Source organism: Necator americanus, chromosome IV, assembly GCF_031761385.1.
Source record: "Necator americanus strain Aroian chromosome IV, whole genome shotgun sequence".
Taxonomy (NCBI): Eukaryota; Metazoa; Nematoda; class Chromadorea; order Rhabditida; family Ancylostomatidae; genus Necator; species Necator americanus.
Window position 1 is genome coordinate 27,035,574 of NC_087374.1, and position 27,283 is coordinate 27,062,856.

At 43.5% G+C, this 27,283-nt stretch overlaps 4 protein-coding genes across 5 annotated transcripts; 2 read left to right on the forward strand and 2 right to left on the reverse strand.

The window, feature by feature from the left end:
* Window positions 1-50: 50 nt before the first annotated feature.
* RB195_002855 (uncharacterized protein) lies at window positions 51-4,982 on the forward strand (the record flags this gene model as incomplete). The annotated part of the gene is made up of 8 exons (XM_064200296.1): window positions 51-98; window positions 163-252; window positions 2,544-2,674; window positions 3,078-3,191; window positions 3,316-3,474; window positions 3,541-3,788; window positions 4,000-4,117; window positions 4,766-4,982. 8 exons carry the CDS (start codon window positions 51-53, stop codon window positions 4,980-4,982), a joined length of 1,125 nt encoding a protein of 374 aa, XP_064056177.1.
* A 2,119-nt stretch (window positions 4,983-7,101) lies between these two features.
* Window positions 7,102-14,354, reverse strand: RB195_002856 (uncharacterized protein; the record flags this gene model as incomplete). The annotated part of the gene is made up of 9 exons (XM_064200297.1): window positions 7,102-7,289; window positions 7,874-7,931; window positions 8,029-8,187; window positions 8,696-8,844; window positions 9,055-9,142; window positions 10,674-10,775; window positions 10,839-10,972; window positions 13,018-13,152; window positions 14,297-14,354. 9 exons carry the CDS (start codon window positions 14,352-14,354, stop codon window positions 7,102-7,104), a joined length of 1,071 nt encoding a protein of 356 aa, XP_064056178.1.
* A 6,085-nt stretch (window positions 14,355-20,439) lies between these two features.
* RB195_002857 (uncharacterized protein) lies at window positions 20,440-22,209 on the forward strand (the record flags this gene model as incomplete). Its single annotated transcript, XM_064200298.1, has 1 exon — window positions 20,440-22,209. The coding sequence occupies one exon, from the start codon at window positions 20,440-20,442 to the stop codon at window positions 22,207-22,209; it is 1,770 nt and encodes a 589-aa protein (XP_064056179.1).
* A 125-nt stretch (window positions 22,210-22,334) lies between these two features.
* Window positions 22,335-25,072, reverse strand: RB195_002858 (uncharacterized protein; the record flags this gene model as incomplete). Of its 2 annotated transcripts, XM_064200300.1 has the most annotated exons (2): window positions 22,335-22,968; window positions 23,022-25,072. In XM_064200300.1, the coding sequence occupies 2 exons, from the start codon at window positions 25,070-25,072 to the stop codon at window positions 22,335-22,337; spliced, it is 2,685 nt and encodes an 894-aa protein (XP_064056180.1). The 2 variants fall into 2 exon arrangements, with proteins under 2 accessions (XP_064056180.1, XP_064056181.1); XM_064200299.1 differs by having other exon boundaries at window positions 22,943-25,072.
* Between the last annotated feature and the right edge of the window lie 2,211 nt (window positions 25,073-27,283).

A 27,283-nucleotide genomic window follows, 5' to 3' on the forward strand; every position in this document is an offset into this window, starting at 1 on the left:
CACCATATCTCGTCAAATTTTCAATTCCATCATATTTTATTCCGAATTCAATGTCAGGACATGCAGATGTCGTTGAATCATTCCGTTCATGCAAAAAGGTATCAACTCTGCAGTCTTCTTCCTGATAACGAGACTTTTTTTGGAAAAATCTTTTTTTTCCAGCCAGCTATGCACTGTTTTGATCTGCCTTGTACTTCTTCTACCTCCGACTCCTCCGAATCAGAGGGAATTTGCGCAGATTACCTAAGCAAAGTGAGTTTGTTTGTTTGTCAGGCTTGTTATAGGTAGGAGTTTATTGGAGCAACATTTAGAGTAAGGATGTGAAGAATTGTCATAAAGGTATACGGAGAACTGTCGAAATAACAAAAAAAAAACTGGTGAACATATTTGAGGGGGGGGGGGGCACTCTGACGCGACAGAATCGAACTGTGCTACTACTGTAGTACAGCGTGTAATGGCGAAAGCGTAAAGTTGCAAAGATATCCACAGAGCACAAAATCGTTCCTAAGCGATAAATGAGTTCTTTGAGAAGCATTTGCGAAGGCGATAGTTCATCAATCGTCAGATCATCTGCGGAGGCGAATTGCTGAGCCCTAAAACCTAAGCATCCATCTTAGAGGATCCACGAAATGTAGCTTAAAGGCATCACTCCAGGAATCCGGCGTGGTATGGATTTTCGTTGGATTATACCTATATATGAACATTATCGTAGATTATGAATACAGGGGTGGTTCCGCTCATCTCTCTCTGCATCACTGTAAACAGACGGCTTCGGAATGCGGTTCATTACGAAGTCCTCTAATGGAACGCGCCACCCTTGCGCCCCGCCTCCGCCTGCGATTCGTCGGATGAAAGGAACTGCCCATCGGGGCGTCCGAATGGATTGTCGACGAATCGCGGGCGGGGGGCGGGTCGCAAAGAGGGCGCGTTGCAATAAAGGATTTCGTAAGGAAGCGCATCCAGAAGCCATCTCTTGATGCACGGAGAGATGAACCACTCCTGTATTCATAATCTAAGACCTTATATATTTATACTCCAACGAAATTCCATAACACGCCAGATTCGTGTGGTGATACCTTTAAAGCCACTAAGAAAAAAGCAAGACAGAACCGGAAATACTATTGCTTCAACTTTACGAAACCTACCAAACAAGCTTACCAGGAGTGAATAGCTAAGTTATATCATGTATTACTTCCAGAGAAATAAAAAGAACCGAAAATGGAATCCGTGGCAATCCATGATCACCAAGCATGCATGCAACAACTTTTATTCACACATTTTCGATTTCTATTCGCAAAATGATGGCCCTTGAAGAAGGGAGCATCCTCAGTAGGGTCGCTCCTTCCACGATCAGCGAGACATTCGTCAAATCCCTCGTCGGACTTCGATGCAAAATTCAGCCACATATTAATTAGAGTGAAATAGCGAAGAGTCAGCAAGTTAGCGGCAGCCATTATGCAAATGAAACAGTTTAAAGATATCACCCCACGAATCTGAGGTGGTGCAGATTTCAGGTGGAGTATTCTTATAAGGGATAGTTGATTATGGAAAGGAGGGTGGTTCCGTCCATTTCTTCCTAACTGCCGTAAAAAACGGCCCGGAAGATGCGGCGCCGCACAAGGCTGGCGTGCTCCAGTCGAACTCCTTGTAGAAAATAATGCGCCAGAACGCCTGAAGCCGTATCTTCCGGGCCGTTTTTTACGGCAATTAGGAAGAAATGGGCGGAATCATCCAGCTCTATATACTCTACGATCCCGTTTACGAATACTCCACCTGAAATCCGTACCTCCTCAGATTCGTGGAGCGATGCCTTTAACGAGGAGAATGGTTTTTGTGCTGCACGGATGTCTTCGTGCCTGTTGTGCTCCATGACAGTTTTCGCGCTCTGAGTCAGGTAGATGATACACGCCATATTACAGTAGTAGCACAGTTCGATTCTGTCGCGTCAGAATGCCTCCCTCACCCACCCAAACTACATGCCACCCAAAAAACAATATTTGTATCTGTGGTTTGCGGTATTTGATAGCGGTTGCGTATGAAAGTGCAGTCGAGGTCTTGAACATCATAATCTGTTCTTGGCATGTTATTCTCATTTAACGACGTATTATATGGGTAAAGCAATTTAGGAGTGGGAGTACACCACTCAAATAAATCGGTAAATTTCTTACTCTGAACCCTTACTGCTACCCCTTTTTGTTAATTGAATTGATGAATGAGCAGGTTTCATCCACAACCGCATGGTCGGAAGTAGGAATTAATGAGATCATTGGCTTTGTCATGCGTAATGAAGTTCCCGATGTTGAACTCTTTGAGAAATTTTGTTCCCTTATTTCATCTGAACTCAAAAGTTAGCGTCGAGTTATTAGCACTTAGGCAATTTTGCAAGTAAATTTTTCTGATCACTAATCCCTAGTTATTACTAGCCAGTCTTGCAGAGAGCAGCCATACCTTGAAGTTACCTCAGAATCAACTAAATGATCACTATTTCTCCAGCAACAGCTGAATAACTACAAATGTTTGCTAACAAATTTCGACATTTTTAGAACAGCACTTCGATGACGTCATCCACATTTGAGGACGAAATTACGACCCGACGCCTAAACGACTCCCTCTACAGAAATGCGGCTCAGATGGATCGTTCGGTAGACTTCTCGGATACGAGCCCTGCCTACAGGTGAACATCGATCAAGTTTGACTCCAGAGATAATTTCCACATTTATGGGGGTAGGGATAGTGCTGTGCCTAATTTCTATGAAACCATTCCATGAAACAAAAGCGTCCGCACTTTTCCCTTAGTAAGAAATTTTGGGCAAAACCTGCAGAAAAGTGCGTGGGAATGAATGGAAGCCGCAGCTAGACCAGTTTCTCTAATTTAGTTTCGTCGTCTCTTCGCATTTTTTATACTTTTTGGTTTCTCCAAAAGTTTTGGCTAGTTCATATGTTACGCTTATAGTTAGTTGAACGCTGAAACCTACTGCAAGCGTGCTTTGAAATATTTCTACGAGGATTTTTTTAGTAGGAAAAAACAATGTCACATTCCTGTTCATTTCCCCAGAACTATATGTGAGCGATTCCAGAGGATTTTCTGCGCCACGTAGTCGTATGGGACTCTCAAGTGTACACGAAATTACGCCGAAATCTACGAAGATCCCCATATTAATGTCGAGAAGCTTATCTACTTCGAGTGAACAGTGAGCCCATAATATCACATTTTTTCTACACATTTTGATTAGAAGAGACTAGGATGATTTTACTGTGCCTTTGAAAAAATGTTATGGCATTTCCGTCCTTTTTGAGCATGTAACTCTTCTTTAGAGACCCGTTTTTGCGCCGAAATACGTTCTGTTCGCCAATAGCAGTTGGTTCTGGAGATCAGCTTTGTGGTGAGAGCAGTAACTCGAAGGAAGAGGTAAAACTACTGTTGCAAAGATGCAGAACACGACAGCCCATCCGTGTAGCCGGATACGAATCTAGGTCCGTCCGTTAGAATTAATATTCATCCGGAAATCAATTAATGTTTGCTCACAATCTTGAGTTAAGATGCCTCCTACCACCAACATTACCAATGTCGTCCTCATTACCTCCCCTTCAACGATCTACAAGCCGTCCAAGACTTCTTCAGCGTCCTCAGATGCTTCGAAGAGGAGAGCAGCCATTGCTTGGAGTCAGACCATTGGATAGCAGAAGCCAGAGTCGGGATAGGAGCAATCACGTTTCCGCATCCTCTGATATTTCACCAAAAGCGAAGACGTCAGAGAAGAGTTGGAGACGTCAGAGGAACAAATTAGGTAGGAAACCATGAATAGACCATACTTGCAAATGACTTTTAGAGTTCTAATAAACAAAATAAAATTTTAACAAGTTGTTAAACTGGCAGAAAGCGTTTTTCTCAGAAAAGAAGTTGATCAAAAGTCTTTGCTTTGCAACTAACCAAGACTGGTTTGGAAAAGAAAAAAAGGAGTTCAGGACCATGACAGTAACGCAAAAACTTGTTTACAGGTGGATTTTCTCTGGACATCAGACGAATTGTGAGTCTTTATCGATCCACCTTTTCAAGATGTCGTACATGTCGCCATACGAACTCTCTACGTCGTCTGGTTACAAAGTGGAATCCTAGGTTTGTTCATTGCTTCTGGGTCCCAAAGCTGATAATTTCAGAAGCCCTGTAATGGATACTAGCAAATACTATCACAGGTAAAGATTTCCTTAAAATATGAGAAAATAGAAAATAGAATGTCCTTTTGTCCTGTAGCTTCGTCAGCCAAAATTTGTCAGAAATAAATGTCAAATGTTTCAACAAAATTTATCGAGGGACACTGTGAACTCAAGCTAGACGCCTGCGATCAAAATCGACTGATCTGCGATGCGTACATAATAAGAGGAATATGTTCTAATGTTTATTTTTCCGTAAATTTACACACAAAAAGAGGGAATATTAAGACACATTAGGAACCAACTATTTTATCATTATTGTTTTTATTGTGGTAATTTATTTTATTATTCATTTGTTTTTTGATTTGATTTATTTTTTGATCGTTTATACAAACTGAAGCGTAGCACTGAGACCGTAATTTTGCTGATTCGTCGGTCACTGTAGAGTCCCTTGCGTTATTATGACTAATTAAAGAAAAATTAGAATTAGAAAGCGAAAATTAAAAAAATTAGAAAGCGATCTAAACCTACCCTTACTATCTATCATCTGTAAATACGGTACACCTCCACATGACTTGTTATTGTAGAACATAGATCACTCAGATCGTTGCAGATTCCTACCCTGCGGCATCGCGAAGCCGAACGTCGTGAGAAGAAGTTTGTGCGTTTGCGGTCGCGACATTCGCCTTTCAATTACCACAACCTCGGAAAATGTTTCATTCATCGAACCGAATGTAGCTCAGCATATAATGCGTTTGTTTGACTGGGCTGCACTATTCGCTTTGATTTCGCTTCTTCTTAGCGCTATTCTCAGGCTACTTGCTCTTTGAAATCCGAAGAGTTCTTCTATTGATTTGTGATCACAGTGATGAGATATTGTTGTACTGCTGGTTGGGACCTCAGTCTTCTGGACATATGAACACGTTGCGGGCTCACTTTTTTCCTCATTTTTCGTTCTTCCTTCTTTTACCTTGATGTATCGAGTGATATTTATGAGATTCGATAGTTTAGGTCATAATGCCTATTATTAAGTACGGTTTTCATACGTATTGATAAATTGTACATATTATCAAAGGGATACTTTGTTTAGTCGCTTATCAGGAAAGAGTATTTTTTATTCGAGATTGGCTTCCATCCTTAGTAGAGAAGTGAAATAAAAATTACATGTCTTTTTTACGTGTGAAGATCTTTCAGAGTTGAAGAGCTGAAACCAAAGCTGACACTCCCTGAACTGTTGGTGATATCCAGTCGTTTTGTCATGACCCTTTGGGTTCAGTGCTATCCACTGGAAGGGTTTTTTTTTTGAATTGTGGTGTAGTGCTTTGAATGATATCGAGCGAATAGCATACGGTTGTGGAAGTCTGATGAACGAGGTGCAAAATTTATTCCAAACCCCCATCTTATGTCTCCGAAGCGGTAAAATGTCAAGGGAACTTATTTTTGAAAGTAATATCTATAAATCTAAAAGGGATGTCAATTCTCCAACAAAGTGCAAGTGGTTGCTTTTTTTCTGCTGTTTGAGTCCATAGAGTACCTGGTTTTTGTTTCACCGATGAAGATGATTTCTTCTTCTTGGAGAGATTTTCAGCCTTCCTTTGCTTTCTGTAGCGAACAAAAATGATTTATTCATCATTGCTAAAGTTAATGGTTTAAAGAAAGCAGATAAGTATGATTGTACACATTGTAGAACTTTTATTAAAGGAAGAATTGTACATTTTGAAGTGTTGGCTGCAAAATTACAATCGTTTTACTAAGACTCATCAATACGGTGCTCATAAAGGCAGCATACCACGAATCTGACGTGGTGAGGGAATCCACGGGACAAGCTAGAGAAGGATTGTAGATTGCGTGATCAAGGATGGTTCCGCTCACCCCTCCCTAATCGTTCTAAAAAAATGGCGTGGGAACCGCCTTAGTTCCTACGAGGAACGTTAGAACGCACCTCCACGTGTACGTTCTGGTCCATTCGTCAGCATGTTCATTGGTTTCACTTGAATAGGCAGCCGAGGAGAAATTGTCTTTCGACCGCAGCGCAGCTGGATGCGACGTGGGTACTTAGAGGTACTCTTGCAGAAAAATGCGATAAAACTAACAAAAAGATGTTTACTAAGACTAGGTGGCCCTCGTAATTCAGAAGTATACGAGAAATGAATGGAAATTTTCCGAAAAAAAATCACTAAAAGAGTGCTTCGCGGCACTTATAAGTCCCATCGACTTCTTCTCCCTCTTCTCAACCGAGGGAAAGCGTTCAGTTCACGCCGCCAAAGGTGTAACGCGTCATCCAGACTGCATTTTTCTTCCACAAAATGACTCAAGGAAAAAAGATGACATTGGTGATCTGCCTCTTAAGCACTCCCCCTGAGCAAAATTTCACGAAATGCTGAGAAATGTGATGCATACGGTTCTACTTTTCAGCAGTACCACGCAATAATGATTTCAAAGTGCAAGAAAAAGCTTTGTTGCCTTTATCGGTTTTTTAAACAAATCACTCATGCAAATTTTCAACTAATTTATTTCTTCGAGTATGGGACTACTGTGGAACGTTGGAACACTGTAATAGCTGACATTTTTATCGTAATTTTTCAAAGTCTACTCTATTACGCGATTACACGATTAGATGCAAAGATTCTACATCTGGTTGTTCCATTAAATCTGACTTGTGATAGGTAGAGTTACTTTACATAGATAGACTTGCTTGATTTTTACGTCAACTGAGCAATTGGGATCATTTTTCATTTAAACCCGCATAGATCATTCCTTAGTTCAAATAAACTGTTGATAAAAAAAAGACGGATTCGAAGGAGAACATTAGTCACTGTTAAAATGGATTACAGGTGGAGAGATTCTTTTGGAGACTTCTTGTCTTACAACTCTTGTGTAGAGGAAAAAAACTGTGATTATGTACGACACAGTACAATCACCTCCTCCTCCTGCTAATCAGGAAGGCGACTAAGCTTGTGCTCGGCTTTCAAGTATTCGTTGCCTAATATGAATTCCCAGAAACAAAATGCTAACTAAGAGCAAAAACACTCCAACTGCAATGTAAAGGAATGCTAAGAATTCTTTTCGAGGTCCCATCCAGCTCTCACGAGTGATTATAAAGGATTTTTCGGCTCCCTTCCATGTGGCAGGGTAATCTGAAAGGGAAAACTTTAGGAGAGATCCATTGTATCCTTGTGACTAATTTCACACATAGATACATCATTGACCAATACTGAAAGATGTATCATCTCCCTATTAGAATTGAAAATGAAAAACACTTTTCTGAGCCCTTTTCTGAGCATCTACTGTTTCTTTTTATTTCTTTTCAATTCTCTTCCAACACCTCACCATCAAGGCGAGGATTGTTGCAGATACTTGGTTGAAAGTAAACGTTTGTTGATTAATTAGAAGGCAACAGGTGAGAGAAGAGGTGAAGCACAGAGTTGCCTTAGATTTGGGGCAACTACATAGTCCCCTATCTTGCACATACTTCAAAAAAAGATAAGTCCCTTCCAAAGTCAAACAAAAAGTGGTGATGCGTTTTGTGCCTTCTCGAAGCATTTACTAGCGGAGCGTAAATCTTTTTTTCCAGAAAAAAAACCTCTTGTGGAAAGGGAGAGAAGGAGGAGAGCATTGGTGAAGGAACTAGGATGAGTGCTTTTTTGTTGGAGCACCAGATAGATGAAATAATGGAGAATCTGACAGCTGCATACATACTGTAATTGTAGACAAAACATACTGTAATTTATGACGAGTGTGTACATGCCGTTTGGAAGACCATCGCGGAAGCCGTCTACCTGAACATGTGATTTTTCCATTCCTTCCTTGAGGTGGACTCACACTCAACGAAAGTTCCCTCAGGGAAAAGAAAAAACTGCTCCAAAATACACCCACTTCTCTATCTAACATTCTGTACAATTTCCGAAAATGTGGCAGTGCAGCGGTTTTCATCCATATCATAAAGTCGATGTTTTCGAAACCGACACCGATACCTTGCACATTAGCGCCGAGTTTGCAGATGTCCGTCTGCCACCATGGCGGTCGAACTGTGTTCTGTAAAGAAAAGCTGTGATCTGCAGAGAAAAACGGTTGCCAACATACAAGGGAATATCATTCTCCTTAGATTAGAACAACCAGTGCTTTTTATTCTTCAAAGGTGCTATTCGGGTCTGGTGACCATTATGGAGGAGGCAAACCTCGTAGGGAAAAAACGCAAAAAAAAATCCTTACAGATGCGGCGCTAATGAGAAACGAGCAGAGTGGAAGGGGAATGCTGGAGATTTCCTTCGTGCTTTAGAACGCATACGGTAGAGAGCTTGGCTAATTTGAATTTTCAGCTGATCAGGGTGCAGTAAAACCGTACACTCAAGTGCTGAGATCGTGCTTTTGTCTTCAGTGTCTCTTGTCCATCAGTACTGAATCAATAATCCGACTGTATACTGGCGTAATGGATTCCCATCATGTGATTTAGTTCTGGTCTTAAAATATCACCACTTAAATGTTTATTTTCTTAGTCCTTAGTGCTCAAGGCAGAGACAAGAAAAACATGAAAAAACCGTACCGCAAAAGCGTCACAGAGAGTTCCATTTCCTTCAGGCTTTGGATTGCGATATTTCCTCTTCTTGACTCTATCAGGGAGCATGTTCCTAGTTGTGAATGGTACCACAATGTCGCCACCATGGCTCCCATGAAAGACCAGCTGGAAACTATCTGAAATTGAAAATTGAACGGTAGCGATGGGAGGTATAGTCGCTGCCGAATGTGTTCAACCGAATGAGTCCGATAGAGGTAAGACAGAATGGACGAAGGCCGGGTGGTGGAATAAAGTATGTGTTGAACGCACACTTTGCTGATCAGGCTGAACAGATTCGGCGGGTACTGTACAGGGTACCGAGGAGCATCAAAAATAAAATAACACACCGTTAAACATTGAATTTGCTACAAATCCACATGGTGCATACGTAAAATTGGTGCCTTGCACGCGATCCAAAGGTTTGCAGCCATCAACCTGCAAACTTGGTCGAATATTGCTATTTTAACCAATGATAATTACGATAATCTTTTTTAGACGTTGTAGTTACGTTTGATATAATTCTCCGCCTTCGAGTAACATTAGGTGAAAGTCCCAAGCAAATTACTGTTTGTGTTTTTGCTGGGCGGAACACAAAAAGTACGATTGTAGGTATACTTAGAAGCAACTGCCCCTAGTCTTTCAGTGAAGCATCTGCAACCTGCCACCACCGTGAAGTTAGAACGGCATGAAACCTACGGGAGTTGTGTAAGGTTCGAAGTGACCCGGTGAAACTATAACTCATTTCTGCAGCCTGACTGAAGCAATAGTAAAGGGCTGCCGCACTTGTGTAAGCGACTAGACTCGAAGCGGCGCGCTGGATCCAGTTGCGGCTGCGATACGCAGGACCCTTTGTAGCTCCATTCTACCCTGCAGTCCGCGTGGAACTCGTTCGCAACCACTGGCTGCACTGCGAAGCTTCAGGTGCAGCGCTTACAAAATTCCCCCAACTGCCAAATCATTTTCATTCGACTGTTGTTGAAGTGACACATTCGCCGGAAAATGTAAGAGAAGCTATAGTAGGGTCAAAACGACATGGACCACGTACGCAGTTGCGTACGCAGCTTCTCTCGAGGCGCTTCGATGGAGCGTAGTGGCTAAGAGCGTGGTGAAACCCTTGCTGGCACCACTCATCGCTGCAGTTTGCGACGGTCCCACCTCGGTTCCAACTGTTGCCTCCACCGCGTCGTTCCGAGCGCGTGCGCAAATGCACTCGGGATTCGTGTCGTTTTGACCCGACTATATGTTGCGCCACATCGGAAAGAATTCTCAGCGAAATACGTTAGCATTGTGGAAAATAACGACGGAGGAACCGTGTTAGGATGAGGATGGCCATGTCCAATGTCGGCAAACGTATACACAGTTGCTATTTCCAATTTCACGGTTGATGACGGCAGCCCTTTGATCACCTTTTTACTACTCAATGTTAACAGAGAAAGCTCATTTTCGTAGGAATTTGCGAGGTCCCATTGGTAGATGTTCTTATGTGATCTAGCTATAGACTGAAAATCCGTGATATTCCACCAATATCAACTATCAAGAAAAACAGTTGGACAGATCAATCTTCAGAAGGCACTAATGCCACGACTGCGGCAGTTCTGCTGCGAAAACCAGTCTATATTCTCTTGTTTTTCGTTCCTCTTCTTCTTACTTAAGGATCAGTAATCCAGTTCAATTCAGAGTTTGAAAGTGTTTCAAATGAATTCTACAGCGTTATTAAGACCAAACACCCCAGTTATCCTCAGAAAAGGAGACAAAGAATTGTGAGCAGCAACATGTGCGCAGAAGTTGGAACTGCAAAACTAACTGAAGTTGAGGTAGCCATTGTTCGTTTAACATTCCATCCAATATTTACAATTCACGGTTAATAACGACTTTTCGAGCTTACAACCAACTGCATAGAACTTATAATAAATTGTTATATTTTACAGAATCTGAAGTACTCATCAGGCAAATTCCAGGACCTTACCTGATCCAGTTTACCGAGAAGTTGGACATCATTCCTCGACTCAACGTATAACCGATTATTTTGATAGAACTCTCGAAGACCATAATAGAATCTTATATCTCCCTGTAAGAATTGTTGCATGTAGGACGAGAATAATTGCGTGGAGGCACAAATATTAATACGAACGGTGTAATTCTCAGTAATCGCAAACGTGAGATGACATTGAGCTGTTCCATCTGGATAGGAGAAATCCGAATTCTCTTCAGTTGAATTACCAACGGTGGTGGTGCAATTGGTGTATTTAATGACCAACTCCAAGGCTAAATTGTTATCGTAATTGTAGAAAATTGTGTGAATCCGTAGGAAGCTAGAGAAACAGTCGCAATAAATTATTCTTTTCTGCAACATTTTTCCCCCTAGGCATGACCTCTTTGGGTTATACGGCACTGCAGATACGTTTCCACTTCCGATCTTTAACACTTTAAACATTACCGTTTTCAGAGATCAGTATCCGAGATCTCGTAGACAGAAGAGTGATGCAATGTTTTCAGGACAAAACAGCAGTTCAGCCCGTCTAACCAAAACAACGATCCACTTCCTCGAGACTAATATCGGCTATTCATTGACAAGAGATCTGTAGCCTACGAACACCCCGGATCTCAATCCATTAGACTTTTCTGTTCGGGGAATTATGAAAGAGCAACTAAGGAGAATCGAAAAGTAAAGAATTTAGTGACTTAAAGGCATTATCTCGCGAATCTGGGGTGCTACGGGTTTCAGGCGGTAATGCGTATACGGGATCGTAGATTATGGGTAGAGGGTGATTTCATTTATCTCTCTTCGCAACGGTTGCGCATTGTAACAGAAGCCGTCGTAGGAAACAGTTCCGGGGTCGTCTTTTACACTGATGCAGGGAGAGATGATCGGAATCATAATTTTTGCCACAATTTACGACCCCGTATGGGCATTACCCGGCCTGAAACCCGTACCACCCCAGGTTCGTGGGGTGATGCCTTTAACTACATCGTCGCACCACTAATTGGACGAATGAGCGAATTGACGGCTGTATCAAAGCTCATGGCGGCCACTTCGAAACCTTTTGTAGTTATGTTTTTTAAAATGTTTTGGTTTATTGCTTTGAATACGTTTTTTCAAGTGGTTGTTAGCCAAAACAAAGTTCAAGTTTCTAAAAATAAAACAAAAACAAGAAACAAAGTTTTTCTAGGTGCACATAGTTCTTCGCCAATCTGTAGATGCCCAAAAAGTTTAGAACGTTGCAATCTTCTTCTGCTTTAGACCTGTCGCGGAATGTTGGACAAATTAATGTGGCGAAGGATATGACAACTTTGAAAGGTCTGAAGAGGCAGCCTGAGTGATAAATGAGCAGCCCTTTCTGTGAATTCGCAAACTTTTCGTCAAGCCGTCAGAATGGCTGAGGCATCTCGTAAAACGCACATCGCCCGTCACAATTCGCCATTGTTCGTCGCTTGCATAAGACTGGTCTGGTCAACAAGAGACGCAAAATTGTTCTTTTTGAATTGATCCTGGCTCAAGTACAGCACCGAGTTCAGATATGTCATCAGCTACAGAAGTACCTCGTGGACGAGGAAGAAGTTTCATCAAAAGAATCGCCTTTTATGGCAAGTTGCTCTAATTTGCAATCTAATAATTTTACCCTGAAAAGCTGTCAGAATCGTAATTTTAGTTGCTGTTCACATTTGACTCACCATATAGTATTAAGGACAGCCTCTAGCTCATAATTCTACCATAACCCTCACAAAACCTTTGCGACTTCTATCCTTGTGGATTCCATCACGACATTGTTACACTGTAGTGTGACGGTGATATGGTATGTTAGCTGTAGACGTAGATTTTTGCGATGAGCTTCCACTTGTATATAAAAAGATTGAGCTGCGACCCTGAGCTTTCCCGAATTAGGGCTGGCATTTCATCAGTCACCAGGATAATCAAAATTTAACCAGATTCAAATCAATTGATGGCAAAACAAGGAGGGTTGCCACTGAGGGCGGGAAGGAAGTTGTTGGGAGAATAAATCACGAGAGGTCGAGAAGTTCATCCTGCCTCTTTGCCTCTTCACAACACAGCCTGCCGCTGTCTTCTTCTATGTACAAATCTGAGATTGTGTTTGTTTCACATTTTCCTCCGGTTATTCCTCAAAAATTCTCTAGCTGTAACCCACGGCACCCGAGGCAATGCACAAAAACAATTGATGACCAACTGCGCTATTTCTTTACTTAGCTCCATGTAGACCGAACACTCCACATCCTTGCGAAGAGTCGGAAAAGAGAATTCATGCCAGAACTTCTCTAACAGTGCAAAAACACAAGTATGTAGCGAAACTTACAGGAGTCAGAAGCAATCTTGAGCAGGACCCCGACTGCAATAAATATCACGCCAGTAACAACTGTAAATGGCAGTGAATTCCGTGCACTGATCACTGGTCGATATGAAGGAAGACGTTGCTGCCGCCAAGCACTTTCTAAAATAATGTTGCGACTTTTCAATTTACCAGTGTTACTGTAGAGGAATTTAACCAGTTTCAGCTTATGATTACATGTGTGCTCTACACAATAGTCAAGACGGAGCTCTAGCGTATACTGAAGTATAAAAAAGGGTAAAGTCACCAGAGTATCAATCCACTTGGGATGCGCCAACGCGTTTTACTGGAATTCGTAATCGTTGAGGGTTTGTAACGCGTATTGGCCTATACAATGACTTGCGGAGGCCAACCGATGATCGACTCAGTGTTTTTATCCTCCCAGACAAGTCTGGTACCAATTTATCAACCCCGGAGGGATGAAAGGCTTGGTTTGCACTAATGTGGTTTCGAACCCTCTGCCGTGTTGCTACGACGGACCTCTAACCGACTGCGCCACACCCGCCCTTAACGCACGTTATTGCTTAGCAATTTCCTAACACTACCTTTTTTATCCTAAATATGTTTACAAATCTTAATGTACATTATTACTTCTCTTGATCTTTATTCTTGGTTGCAAACTGCTGTACTCCGTACTCACTCATGCAAATCTCTCTTCTTCAAATATTCCAAAAACTATCCAATTATTGGATGCATCGGAAACGAGGTAAACCGCTGAGTTTCATTGAGGAGAATGTGACAATGTTTTTTTGTACTGTAGTGTCCTTTTTAGGAAGTCTTGCGAACAATTAGGAGCGTTATGTTATCTTTTAGAGAAATTTCGTTTAGTTAGAAGCGCATGAAGTGAGTTTAGACATTCCAGGACAGAACATTCGTGCTAGCGTACCCTATTTGGATCAAATATGTGTGCTGCCTTCTCGAGGACTTGTCTCTCGCAGAATTTGCCTACAGCTCGATAATCGTCAGCGTGAAAATCTTACATCGAGAGTTGGCAATAACTGTCAGAATTTTCAAGTCAGGGAACTCAGCGGATATAGAGAAGACGCAGATTTGGGTTAGCCAGATCAACGTTATTCCCCTTTTTCCAAAAATTAAGGAAACAATTCTTTTGAAATCTTAGAGCTTTAATGGACATTAATTTCAATGCGTTTGAGATTTTGCTGCGCAGTTCTAAAAAGGCGTGAAGGAAACTTTCGAAAACTATTCTTTAAGAATTCGACTACAATAAAAGAACATGTGAGCTCACCTTTAGGCTGGTTTCTTTTCCCTCGAAACCGAGGAATTTTTGGTAGGTCGTCGGGCATCACCCACAATTCATCTCCGAGAATTCAGAAAAAGAGTAGGAGTTGACATATATAGGAGGGAAACGTTGAGATAATCCTGAAAATAAATTGACGATTGATTTATGCAAATTTGAATTGATGCTTCGATTTTTACTGTCAGGGATGATACTTATTCGTTCGGAATCGAAGAATAACCACTGCTCGGAGTTAGATCTCATCGCTTCACATCACGACTGTGATGTGACTTTCTTGTAGCCATGTGGTTTTAAGAATCAAAGGCATCACCCCACGAATCTGAGGTGGTACGGATTTCTGGTGGAGAGTTCCTATACGGGGTCGTAGATTATGGAGAGGTGAGTGATTCCGTCCATTTCCTCCCAATTGCCGTAAAAAACGGCACGGAAGATGCGGCGCGTGCACAAGGCCGGCACGCTCAAATCGCTCGTTGCAGAAAATAGCGCGCCTGAAGCAGTATCTTCTGGGCCGTTTTTTACGGCAATTAGGAAAAAATGGACAGATTCACCCTTCTTTCCATAACCTACGACTCCGTATAGGCATAACCCACCTGAAACCCGGGTTCGTGGGGTGATGCCTTTAAATAAGTGATCACTTTGAGCGAGAATTTCACTTTGAGCTTGAATTTCCCATATCGTTCGAGTCTTTCTGCGCTGACTTGTTGGACTACGAGAAAGTTACAAAATTTATGCGTCATTTTTGATTCCCACTTCTTCCCACCTAAGTCAATCCCAGAGATCGCTTTATCTGTAGAGAATTCGTACCACCATAGATCAGGGATGGGTGAGTGTAACGCAGCACGTAAGACGTTTCGCTGTAACTAAACAATTGATAGTTGATTCGAAACCGCTCTAGTGTCAACCAGGCCATTTATCATTTCGAGGAAAAATTGGTGCCAGACTTGTCTGATAAGACAAAACCACTGACTTGAAACCTCAAACGATTCTGAACTGCAGTCGATTTACGGATCGAATCAATGCCGTGCACTTTATCCTTCCAGAGATCATGAATATTTTTGCTTTATTTTTTACTTTACTGTCGTTGGATAAGTGGATAACACACAAAAAATATTGATGTACCCCTTCCTTGGTTGTCTAACGTTTTCCTGCCCGCTTCTGCTTCTGTGAAGTGAGTCGAAAGGCTTCTTTAAGTGGTTGAAAATAAGATTTACCGGCTTCTCCTACTCTCACAATACTCCAATGAGTATTTGAAATCTTGTACGAAAATACAGTTAATTGCGCTGAATCATTTTCGAAACCCTGCTTACTCGCATATCTCTCATCTATATAATTTTAAATGGTGTCTAAAATTAGTATAATAAAATTCTTGCAGATGACAGACACAGCAACCAGATGATTATTGCCACTGTCATGTGGATTTTTTGAGTTTTTCTCCACTTAGGAACTTGGCATTCGGACAGATAGCGTATGAGGGAACTTGTGGTGTTAATGAAGACTTGCAGAAGATCCCTAATGGATTGGGAATTGATCCTGACGAGATCTTCTGCTATAGAGTTCCTTGCCGATATGTTGGATTCGAATTCGACGATCCAAGAGGAATTTATCTAACTTTACCACTTTTTTTTGCAAGAAGGAAGATGAAGGGACAAGTAAAGGTGACTGGGCATTAATGGTAACCGCAACCACATATGATCGACTTCATTAGGGTACTCTTCCCTGGATGTTTCCCAGGTCCAGCGCAGAGAGCAGGGGTTTTGGACTAGTGAGTTCCAATCGATGATCTTTGTTGCCATCGTAAACTCAAGGAATCTCTTGTTCTCATGGTTACAATGAGCGTATTTGAATGGTATGTACAGTTAGACATCATAATCCTCCTCTGTTAAGATCCCCTAGATGGTTTCTAAAACTCTATTTTTCTGGAACAGTTGTACAAGACGTTTTCTCAAGTCAAGAATTTCTTAGCCCTATGTCAAGGAGAAGAACCCGTGGGCTTCTTCTTTATCCCCGGCTCTATAGGATCGCCCATGGATTGCCATCGCTTCGTCCGGAACAGGTTTTCCGGAAGCGCGTTCTTCGGCGGCATTTCCAAACGGCTTCAAATGCCTCTTTGAGTCGCTCGACTGCAGGGTTTTGGCGGAGGGCGAAAAACATGCAGACCTATCTTCGTGCGCATGCCTAACACGGTTGAGACCACAGGTGAAGTGTGGATCATTTCTGGCAGACCAGTAAAAAAGAGACGGTTTCGGATTGAATTGTGTTCTGAGGTGGGCACAAAGCCACTTTTAGTCCTCAGTTATCCTCCACGTACGTTTGAAGAGACTCTTTAATTTCAAGGATGCCAGGTAGCCTTGGTATCAAATGACTAGGATCCTTTTAATGAAGAGGATTTATAATTGACGAATATTTTTCGGACGCGTATGAAGCTTTCGTTGTGCGTGAGAAGTATGATATACAGTCCTAGCAAATAAGAAGATAAGATAATAAGAAAAATTCAAGTTGTCGCTTCTCACCAGATCTGCAGTTTCAGCGCGGAGCATGGGCACTGTAGAATTACCGATGCTCCACGCTAGAACTGCAGATCTGGTGAGAAGCGACAAATTGAATTTTTCTTATTATCACCTCAAAATACAATATATCAATTCAAAATCTTCTGAGATTTTCGTAGTACAAAACCGAATAACTCCTACTCCAATTATTGTTTTTTGTTTTATGTCCACATCATTTCTTATAGAATTTGAATTAGAGCAAACGTAGACCAATTCTCTGACCAAATATAAACTTGGTTCAAAGTCATCAAGGGAAAAAACGGCGAATAATTTAAAAATATAAACCTGGCGAAGGATCCGCTCTCAGGTAATGACTGTCCTGCGGAATGACATGTTTGTTCTAACATGTTCTTACTTGTTTGGGAGCCTTGAGGGAGATGTCAGGGAAGGACGTTACGAGTAAACATCAAACGTCCCCTCCAGAGCGTTCAATGGTTCGCGTGATCTTGCGTACATGACAGAGGACAACAAAGGATGACAGAAGGCACCTAGGAAACAATGTCATGACAGAAGGCGCACGGCAAACGAAGTCAAAGAAATCACGCGAACCACTGGGTGCTTTGGAGTTGAGGCTTGAGGTGGACTTGTAGCGTTCTCACCTGACATCTCCTTTAAGGCTCCCAAACAAGTGAGAACATGTTAGAACGAACATGTAGGCGTGGAAGCAAGTCATTATCTGAAAGCGGAACTTTTGCTACGTCTGTACTCTTTACGCTTCTAAAAACGAACTACGACGCGTCAGAAGCAACGACCTCCTTTGAAGGCAGCTACCACGAATCTGGGGTGGTACAGATGTCAGGTGGAGTATCCGTATACGGGATCGTAGATTATGGAGGCCGGAGTGGCTCCGCTCATCCCTCCCTGAATCACTGCAAGTAGCCGACCCCTGAATGCTGTTTTCTACGATGCCTTCTATTGCAGCGCGCCACCCTTGCACGCATAGCGTCCTTTACTGCCTAACGGGGCAGTCCGAATTAATTTTCGACTAATCGCAGGGCGGAGGCGGCGCAAGGGGTGGAGCGTTGCAGCAGATGGCGTCGTACGAAACAGCATTCTGTTTGCAGTGATTCAGGGAAAGTTGAGCGGAACCACCCCGTCTCCATAATCTGCGACCCCGTATACGGATACTCCACCTGAAATCCGCACCACCTCAGATTCCGATGATATGCTGCCTTTAAGGCTCTCAAACAGCGTTAGTAAGAACGATCACGGAAGAAATATTAGTGTGCCTTAGTTCTATTTTCTGCGAAATATGGTCGGCCAAAACGATATGAAGCACAGTGCAGTTCCGCGAGCGGTTGCGCTCGAAGCGGTGCGGTGGAGAGAACTGTTGGAATCGAGGTGGGACCATCGCGAACTGTAGCAATGTACGATGGTAGCATAGGTCCTCACTCGATCCTAACCGCTGTGCTCCACCGCACCACTTCGAGCGTAACCGCTTACGCAACTGCACTGTGCTTCATGTAGTTTTGACTTTACTGTAGGTTTCTACGTACAGTAAAGTCGAAACTGCATGAAGCAGAGGTCATGGCAGCTCCATTCAACATGACTCTCAGTCATTCAACAATGGACTCTCATTGCAGTCACATCGTGGAGTCAGCTGTCTCTTGGCTGCTTTATGGTTAGGTAACCACGAAGTTAACATACAAAAGTTTGCAGCTTTGCAGCCGTAACAAATCACCACCACTCCAGATTTTGTGCTATGGATGGAGTTGCGAGTAAGAATGTTCAAATTCTTTGAAAACACCTATTTCTGGGTATTATTTGCTGTTCCACTTAGCAAATAAATTTTTTCATAAAGGATAAAAGATAAAGTTTCTGACGTTAATCAATCCGCTTGGGATGCGCCCCCACGTTCACTTCAATTCAGAATCGTTTGAGGTTTACGAACGTGTAACTGGCCTATACAATGACTTGCGGTGGCTAGCCGATGTGTCAAGTCAGTGCTTTGATCCTCCCAGACAGGTACCAATTTATCGACCCCTCAGGGATGAAGGGCTTGCTTAGCACAAGGGCGGATTCGAACCTTCAATTGATCGTGCAGGAAACGGAACCTCTAACCGCTACACCCGCCCAAATATTTTCATAAACACAATGAAAATAGCAATTGACGTCAACTTCTTGTTACGCTTCTCAGGTGTCCGAAAGCTACTGCGGTTACAGTATACGGCAGATTTTTGCACAGCTTCTACAGATCAACAACATCCCTTCTGAATGCAAACTGTGGAGAAACGAACAAGTGAGGGAATCTTCCGTGGACGGGCGTTGCAGTAACACCGCTAATTTTTCGTCAGGAAACGAAGAGAAAGCACAAAAAACACAACGAAACATTTATGGTTTTTCTCTTTTTCTTTCAAGGATTCACGGTTGCTACTGTACTACTCCTGATTCGGTTTATAATTTCTAGGAAATTAAGACTAAGCACTATGCACACTAAGCATTGTGTACCACAATTGGTGATAGATGCTATTTTCAACTGAGTCCTAATTTCAAAAAGGCAATATTACCGTGGATATTCCTAGAAATATGACGGTATCGAAATTCGGACGAGATTAGCGCAAGTAAAGGATTTACGTTGAATTTATGTCGACAAGAGCATTGGGGAAAGTAAACGACGTGATCATTTCTTTAGTGCCAGAAGAATCAGGTACGTATTATATGGGTAGATTTGTCGATAGGTAATTTCTAAGAGTTTCAAATGTTGGATCCGGTGAAGCTGTGAAGGGCGAACATGTATTTGCCAACACGTGCTTACGTAGACTGATAAGACGTTCCGAAATACTTCTTTATCAGTTTCACTCCAGTATTGATTATTAATTCATTTCATGAGAAGCTTTATTGTTTTTGGGGTATTAAACCCCATCAGCGCTTGTTGAAAATCTGAAAACGCATTCTGAAACGGTTATGTATGCTGACAAATCCCTGATTAAACTGAAGTGAGCGAATAAAAACTGTAATTTTGTCTAAACATGTGTTTGGAGGTATTAGTATTTGAAGCAAAGAAATTTCCAAAGATGAATAGAAGGATATCCGTCAACGATGAGAATCATCAAATAGGGAAAGTAAATAAGCGTTTGATTAAAGTAATCGATAATCTAATAACTAAAAGTTAATTTTGTGAGCGAAGGAAGAGTTGATGTAGTGCTTCTAATGACTGGAAACACAAACGAAAACACAAGTAGTATGATCTTCAAAGGAGGCAACTATGGGAAGTATTTGCACGTTCCGGGACAACCTGGCATGTTTTCATCCTACAAAAAAGGTCGTAGAAAAAAGTGCATCCGTGATGTTGGTGATAGCACCCCGATTCGGTCCTCCAATAAGTAGTGATTTCAGCTGAACTGGAGTAGTACCTTCAGTCACAGACAGGTGAATTTCCCCAAAAGAGGCACTCAATGTCCTGTAGAAAAATGGGAGAAGATTCTAGAAGAAAGAGTTTGTACCGGCTAGAGGACGAAGCCGGCCAAAGAAGTTAGTCCGCCGTCGCCAGCAACATCCAGTGCGTTTGGCAACACTTAACGTTGGGACGCTTACTGGAAGAAGTCGTGAACTGGCAGACAGTCTCAGAAAACGCCGTGTTGACATATGTTGTGTACAGGAGACTCGCTGGAAAGGCTCCAAGGCTACAAGCTGATCTACCACGGCACATCAAATCGCAACGGCGTTGGTATCATATTGAACGAGTCGTTTAGAAATAGCGTCACAGCGGTGGATCGACTATCGGATCGCTTGATGGCTATAAAAGTAGATACAGGAGAAGTGGAATTGCGAGTCGTCTCTGCTTATGCGCCACAGATGGGCTGTAGTGAAGAAGAGAAGGCGTGCTTTTGGGAAGATCTGGAGCAGTACGTCCAATCCCTGGAAAGCGAAGAAGTACTTTTAATCGGAGGAGACTTCAACGGACATGTCGGTTCCCGGAAAGACGGATTCGAGAGTTGTCATGGTGGATACGGCTATGGAGCTCGTAACGACGACGGGTTGCGAATCCTGGAGTATGCTGTTGCAAGTGACTTGATCATTGCTAACACGCAGTATCGGAAAAGAAAATCGCATTTGATCACGTACACCAGCGGCGGTCGTGAAACACAAATAGATTTCTGGATGTTACGCCGACGAGATCGCCGACTTCTGCAGGATTCAAAAGTCATCCCTACAGACCATGTCGCTGCCCAACACCATCTGCTCGTTATGGACTTGAAAATCTCCCGTCCAAGGAAGAGACATCCAAGGACTGAAACACAGCGCATCAAATGGTGGAATCTGAAGGATCGAAAGGAGGTATTTTTTGCGTCCATGGCTCCATCTACACTTCCCCACCCTACTCGTAGTGTGGAGGAAATGTGGTTGTCTACTTCCAGCGTTATACGCTTGACCGCGGAAAACACTCTGGGAAAGACGACTCTAGGTAAGCCAAAGGTACAAAAGGATACGTGGTTTTGGAACGAGGAAGTTCAGGCGGCAATTCGTGAGAAGAAGTCCAAGTATAAGCTCTGGTGGAGGACGCGTCAGCCTGAGGATCGGGGTGCTTACCTAGCGGCGAAGAGGGAGGTTAAGAAGGCAGTCTCCAAGGCGAAGTCGGACCGCTACAAGGCTGTGTACGACATGCTTGATACCAGAGAAGGCGAGCGGGCAGTGTATCGTTTAGTCAGAGCACGTCATCGCTCAACGTTGGATATGGAACACACCAAGATCGTTAAGGGAGCTGATGGAGCCGTTCTGCGCCGCTCTGGTCAGATCCTGGAGAGGTGGCGAGAGTACTACAGTCACTTGTGTAACGAAGAGTTCTGTCATCCTCCCATCCCAACTGTTTCCAGCGTCGAGGGTCCTGTTCTACCAATTACTGCCGTCGAAGTCAGTGCTGCCCTCGCAAAAATGAAGTCGAACAAGGCAACCGGTCCTGATGACATACCTGTTGATTTCTGGAAGCTGCTAGGAGATCGAGGGTCCATGTGGCTCGCAACTCTATTTAACAAGATCGTTGCAGAAGGACGGACTCCAGACGTTTGGCAAACTTCCATGACCGTGCCTGTCTGGAAAGGGAAAGGAGACATTGCTGACTGCACCTCGTACAGGCCTATACGACTGCTCTGCCATACGATGAAGGTTTTTGAGCGTGTGCTGGAAGCTCGTCTGAGGAAAATTGTTAGCGTTTCACTCAACCAGTGCGGTTTTGTGAAGGACTGCAGCACTATAGATGCTATCCATGCTGTCCGAATCCTTCTGGAGAAACATCGAGAGAAGAACCGCAGTGTGCATCTTGCTTTTCTCGATCTCGAGAAAGCTTTCGACCGTGTCCCACATGAGCTGTTATGGATGTCCATGAGGTCGCATAGAGTCACCTTGATTTTTTTTTAAACCAACCCCAGTTTTCTGTTTTTTTCTGGTAAAAAAGCGGCCTTTCCCTTATAAATTTAGGGTTTACCAAGGTTTCTCCCTTTTCCCCCCTCCTTTTTTTACTGTGCATGGACACGATACCTTGATCACCTTGACTCCCGTTGATCTTCGAACTGGTCGAGCGGGCGCCAGTAATTCTTCCATTTGTCCCGATCGCGTGCCAGAGTAGCCCAGTGGTTCCTCCTTTCGCGTGGGACACGAAGAGCATCATATTTTTCTTTCAAGGACTTCGTGAAGAAATCTGACCATCGGGTCGGCGGTCTTCCTGTAGTGCGCTTAATATCGCGGGGAACCCAGTCGCTCACGGCTCTGGTCCAACGGTTGTCATTAAAGCGCATCACGTGTCCGGCCCACCTTATTTTACTTTCCTTGGCAAACGCGGCAGCGTCTCTAATCTTCGATCGCTGACGTAGGAGAGAACTTCGAATCCCGTCCCTCACTTGCGTGAAACGGGATACTCCTAGCATCACTCTCTCAATTGCGCGTTCAATGACGCTCACCGCGTTTTCTTCCTGCTTGCGAAATGCCCAGGTTTCCGAAGCATAGGTCAAAGCAGGAAGTACGGTGGTGTTGAAGAGGTGAGCACGGAGCCGGGTGTTCCTGGTCTTCTTCACTACATCCTCGATGCTCTTGTACGCTCCCCAAGCCGCTCGTCTCCTCCTGCCCAGCTCGGGGGTCAGGTCGTTCATCATGTTCAGTTCCCGACCCAGATAAACGTAGCTGGTGCATTCGGATATGTTCGTTCCGTTGAGCGTGAATGGGGCATCCGAGACCCTCCGTTCCGCATGAACATCGTCTTTTGTAGATTCAGCTGAAGACCGATGCATCCACATGTTTCGTCGAATTCGGTCAGCATTCGTTCCGCTTGGCTGATGCTAGGTGTTACCAGTACGATGTCATCAGCAAAGCGCAAATGGTGTAGCTGCCGACCATCAACCTTCACTCCCATGTCGTCCCATTCCAACTTTCGCATTGCGTTCTCGAGGGTGGCTGTGAATATTTTGGGTGAAATTGTATCACCCTGTCGGACCCCCCTCTTCACGTCAATGACGATGTTCTTGTAGAATGGCGAAATTCCGGTCGTGAAGTTACTGTACAACTCTCGAAGTACCTTTATATATTGAGTAGGGACGCCTTGGTTGTCCAAGGCTTCCACGACCGCTTCCGTCTCAACCGAGTCGAAAGCCTTCTTTAAGTCGATGAAGGTGAGACAGAGCGGCATCTTGTACTCTCGTGATACCTCGATGAGTTTCGAAACAGTGTGAATGTGGTCAATCGTGCTGAATCCTTTTCGAAACCCTGCTTGCTCGCATGGCTGTCCTTCATCCAAGACTTTTTCAATCCTATTAAGGATTACTCTTGTAAAGAGCTTGTAGATGACGGACAGTAGGCAGATTGGGCGATAGTTGCCGATGTCATGTGGATCTCCCTTTTTATACAACAACACGGTCTTGCTGGTCTTCCACTGTTTAGGAACCTTGCATTCCGACAGATAACGTGTAAAGAGCCTCGCCAGAGTGTTGATGAGTACTGGCGGAAGGCTCTTCAGGTGTTCTGGTCTTATTCTGTCGGGACCGGGTGCCGTACGATTTCTTACCGACATGATAGCATGTCGTATTTCGGACGGGAGAACCTCTGAAATGACTTGTCCATCTTCCCTCAGATGGTGAGGAGGCAAGTGGACATGGCTGTCGAAGAGATCAGAGTAGAAGTCGTAGATGATTTTCTCCATCCCCCTTCTCGATGCAATGGCTGTTCCCTTTGGGTTCCGGAGAGCAGTCATCCTCGTCTTGCGACTGGCGAAGTCTCGACGGGCATAGCGGATGCTTTTCCCCGCCTCTGCAGCTTCAGCCAGCACTTCTGCTCTTCTCTCTTTAAGGTCTTCCTTTATCGCCTCTCGGCAAAGCCTTGCGAGCTCGGACGTGAGTTCTTGGTTCCCTGCGGCTCGTGCTGCTCCACGCTGGCGTATCAGCTCAAGAGTTTCAAGAGACAGACGCCTCTTGGTGGTTTTAAAACTCTCAGCCTTCTTCGCGCAGTCGTGAAGGTGTTCGACAAGACGGTCATATTCCTCGTCAATGTTGTCCATTGCTGAATCTTCCCAAAAGCCGGCTAGCGTAGCGAAGAGATCCCAGTTGATGGTAGTCCTGGGATTTCTCTCTCTGAACTTGGCGGCTTTCTCTGCTCTCCTTGTGAAGGAAAATCTTCCTCGGAGGAGGCGATGGTCCGATCCCGTATAGAACTTTGGTACAACACCGACGTCCGTCAGGCAGAACCTTTTATTGACGATGATGTGGTCTATTTCATTACGGTACCCTCCACCGGGTGACTCCCACGTCCAGCGTAAAGAAGAGGGCTTCTGAAATTGCGAGTTCCTATGGATGGTCTTAGTCGTCATGATGAACTCGGAGAGCCTCTCTCCCTGGTCATTCCATTGTAGGCCGTGGGTCCCGATGTGAAGTTCCTCCGGCGTTCTTCTTGGGCCAACCTTAGCGTTGAAATCGCCAACTATGACCTTGTAGAAGGCATGATCTTCTTGGTAGAACTTCTCCAGGTCCATATAGAAAGCTTCGATTTCTTCTTCTTCGTAGCTTGATGTTGGAGCGTAAACGACGAAGATAGTCAAAGCTGGTATTGGGCCACATCTTCTCATCCGCAGACGTCCGATTCGGGTCGTAAGTTGTTCAAAAGAGTCGATGTTCTTTGTTCGCATAGAGTACCAGAAGAATATGTGCGGTGGACGAAGCTGCTTTATGCGAAGCCTACCAGCGTTGTACGATGTGCTGTTGGAACAAGCAGGCCATTCCCTGTACGAGTAGGGGTTCATCAGGGTTCATCCCTCTCACCTCTGCTGTTCATACTGTGCATGGACACGATAACGAAGGAAATCCAGAAGCAGCATCCGTGGACTCTACTCTTTGCCGACGATGTCATGCTCGCGTCGGAGTCTCGAGATGATCTTCAGAAACAAGTGCAGTCTTGGAAGGATCAGCTGCAGCAATATGGATTGCGCTTCAACACATCAAAAACTGAGTACATGGAGTGCGGACCCAGATTTTTTTTTTTTTTTTCCCGGTTTAAAAAAAGGAAAAAAGCTTAAATAACTTTTTTTCAAAAGAGATTCCAACAGCGGCAAATATAAAAAAGGGGGGGGGGGGGGTTAATGGGGGATGGAGGAGGAGGAAAAAAGGAAAAGGGGGAGAAAAAAAAAAAAGAAAGCCTGTAATAAAGGGATGAAAAAAAAGGGGGGGGGTGGTGTGGGTTTTTCCGCTTTTTAGGGGCGGGGGGGCGGGCAAACAAAGAAAGAGGGGGAGAGGGGGAAAGGGGGGGGGGGGGGGGGGGGGGGGGGGGGGGGGGGGGGGAGAAGGGGAGAAAAAAAACAAAACCCCCCCCCCCCCCCCCCCCCCGCCCCCGGCCGGGAAAGAAGGAGGAAGAAGGAGGGGGAGGGGGTTGGTTGGGTGGGTTGGGGGGGGGGGGGGGGGGTTTTGCCGAAACCCCCCCCGAAGCCCAACGTTTAGGAAGGGCCAAGGGGGGGGGGAAGGGAAGGGGTGGGGGGATAGGGGGGGGGGAGATGGGAAGGTGTTGGTGGGGGGGGGGGGAAGGAGGAAAAAGAAAAAAGGGCCCCCCCCACAAAAGAGAGAGAGAGAGAGAAGAGGATATCTGTCAACGATGAGAATCATCAAATAGGGAAAGTAAATAAGCGTTTGATTAAAGTAATCGATAATCTAATAACTAAAAGTTAATTTTGTGAGCGAAGGAAGAATTGATGTAGTGCTTCTAATGACTGGAAACACAAACGAAAACACAAGTAGTATGATCTTCAAAGGAGAACTTGGGAATATTTGCACGTTCCGGGACAACCTCGCATGTTTTCATCCTACAAAAAAAGGTCGTAGAAAAAAGTGCATCCGTGATGTTGGTGATAGCACTCGGATTCGGTCCTCCAATAAGTAGTGATTTCAGCTGAACTGGAGTAGTACTTTCAGTCACAGACAGGTGAATTTCGGAAAAGAGGCACTCAATGTCCTGTAGAAAAATGGGAGAAGATTCTAGAAGAAAGAGTTTGTTCCAGACTAAAGGGAGATTTCGTATTAGTCATGAGAAAAGAAGGAAATACAGGACATTATTATTAAGGATTATCCGAAAGTTCTTCTGGATAATTTTAGTGTTTCAAACTCCTATAAAACTTATTCATGGTTTCATAAGAATTGTGATTGAAAGGCAAATGGCAAACACATGGAAGTTACGGATCACTTAAACATTTCTTACATTAATGTCGTCGTTTGCGAAAAAAAAATTGTATCGCATGGTTATTTCAGTGATGTTTGAAGGAAAATTTTGTTTTATTAGTTCTGCACTACTCACTGATTTTCTATGTACTTTAATGGATGCATCCGACAAATATATTTCACAAATTTTATAATTTTCTCTAATATTTGTAGCGATTGCGCGGAAACATGTAAAGGTACTTAAGGGTGTGCCCCTTAAAAAAAGTCGCAAATAAAAATTTGCTTTTTTGGAATAAAATTGGTTCGTACACTCAACTGCAAATATTCGACTGTGAAAATGACGCTCAGAAGAGTGAAATATTGATAGCGATGAATGACTGGGACATTTATCTCTGTTCTCAAAAACTTCCTGAATATTTCAATGTATATTTCATGAGAGACTCTGCACAAGTCAAATAATCTCCTTGAAAGGGACATTATGTCATTAAAAAAAACTATGTGCTTCCCAGAGGGAAGAATGTGAATCTTTCACGTGCAACTCTAGGTAACTATGGTACATGCGGACAATTCGAGAGTGTGGAAATACGTAAGAAGGGAATAAAATTTAAAAAAATTTCCAAAAAGTGAAACTAATTACTAGCTCTAATCTTTCCGATGGAACTACTCAATAAAAACTCTTCAGTTATTGAATATCGTGCAAATGTTTTTATTTTTCTGGATACATTTTTTTCCTTCATGGTTAGGAAAGAATGAAAGAATGAGAGAAAGAAAAGAGAATTTTAAGAGAAACTGTAAAAGGATTCAGAAAC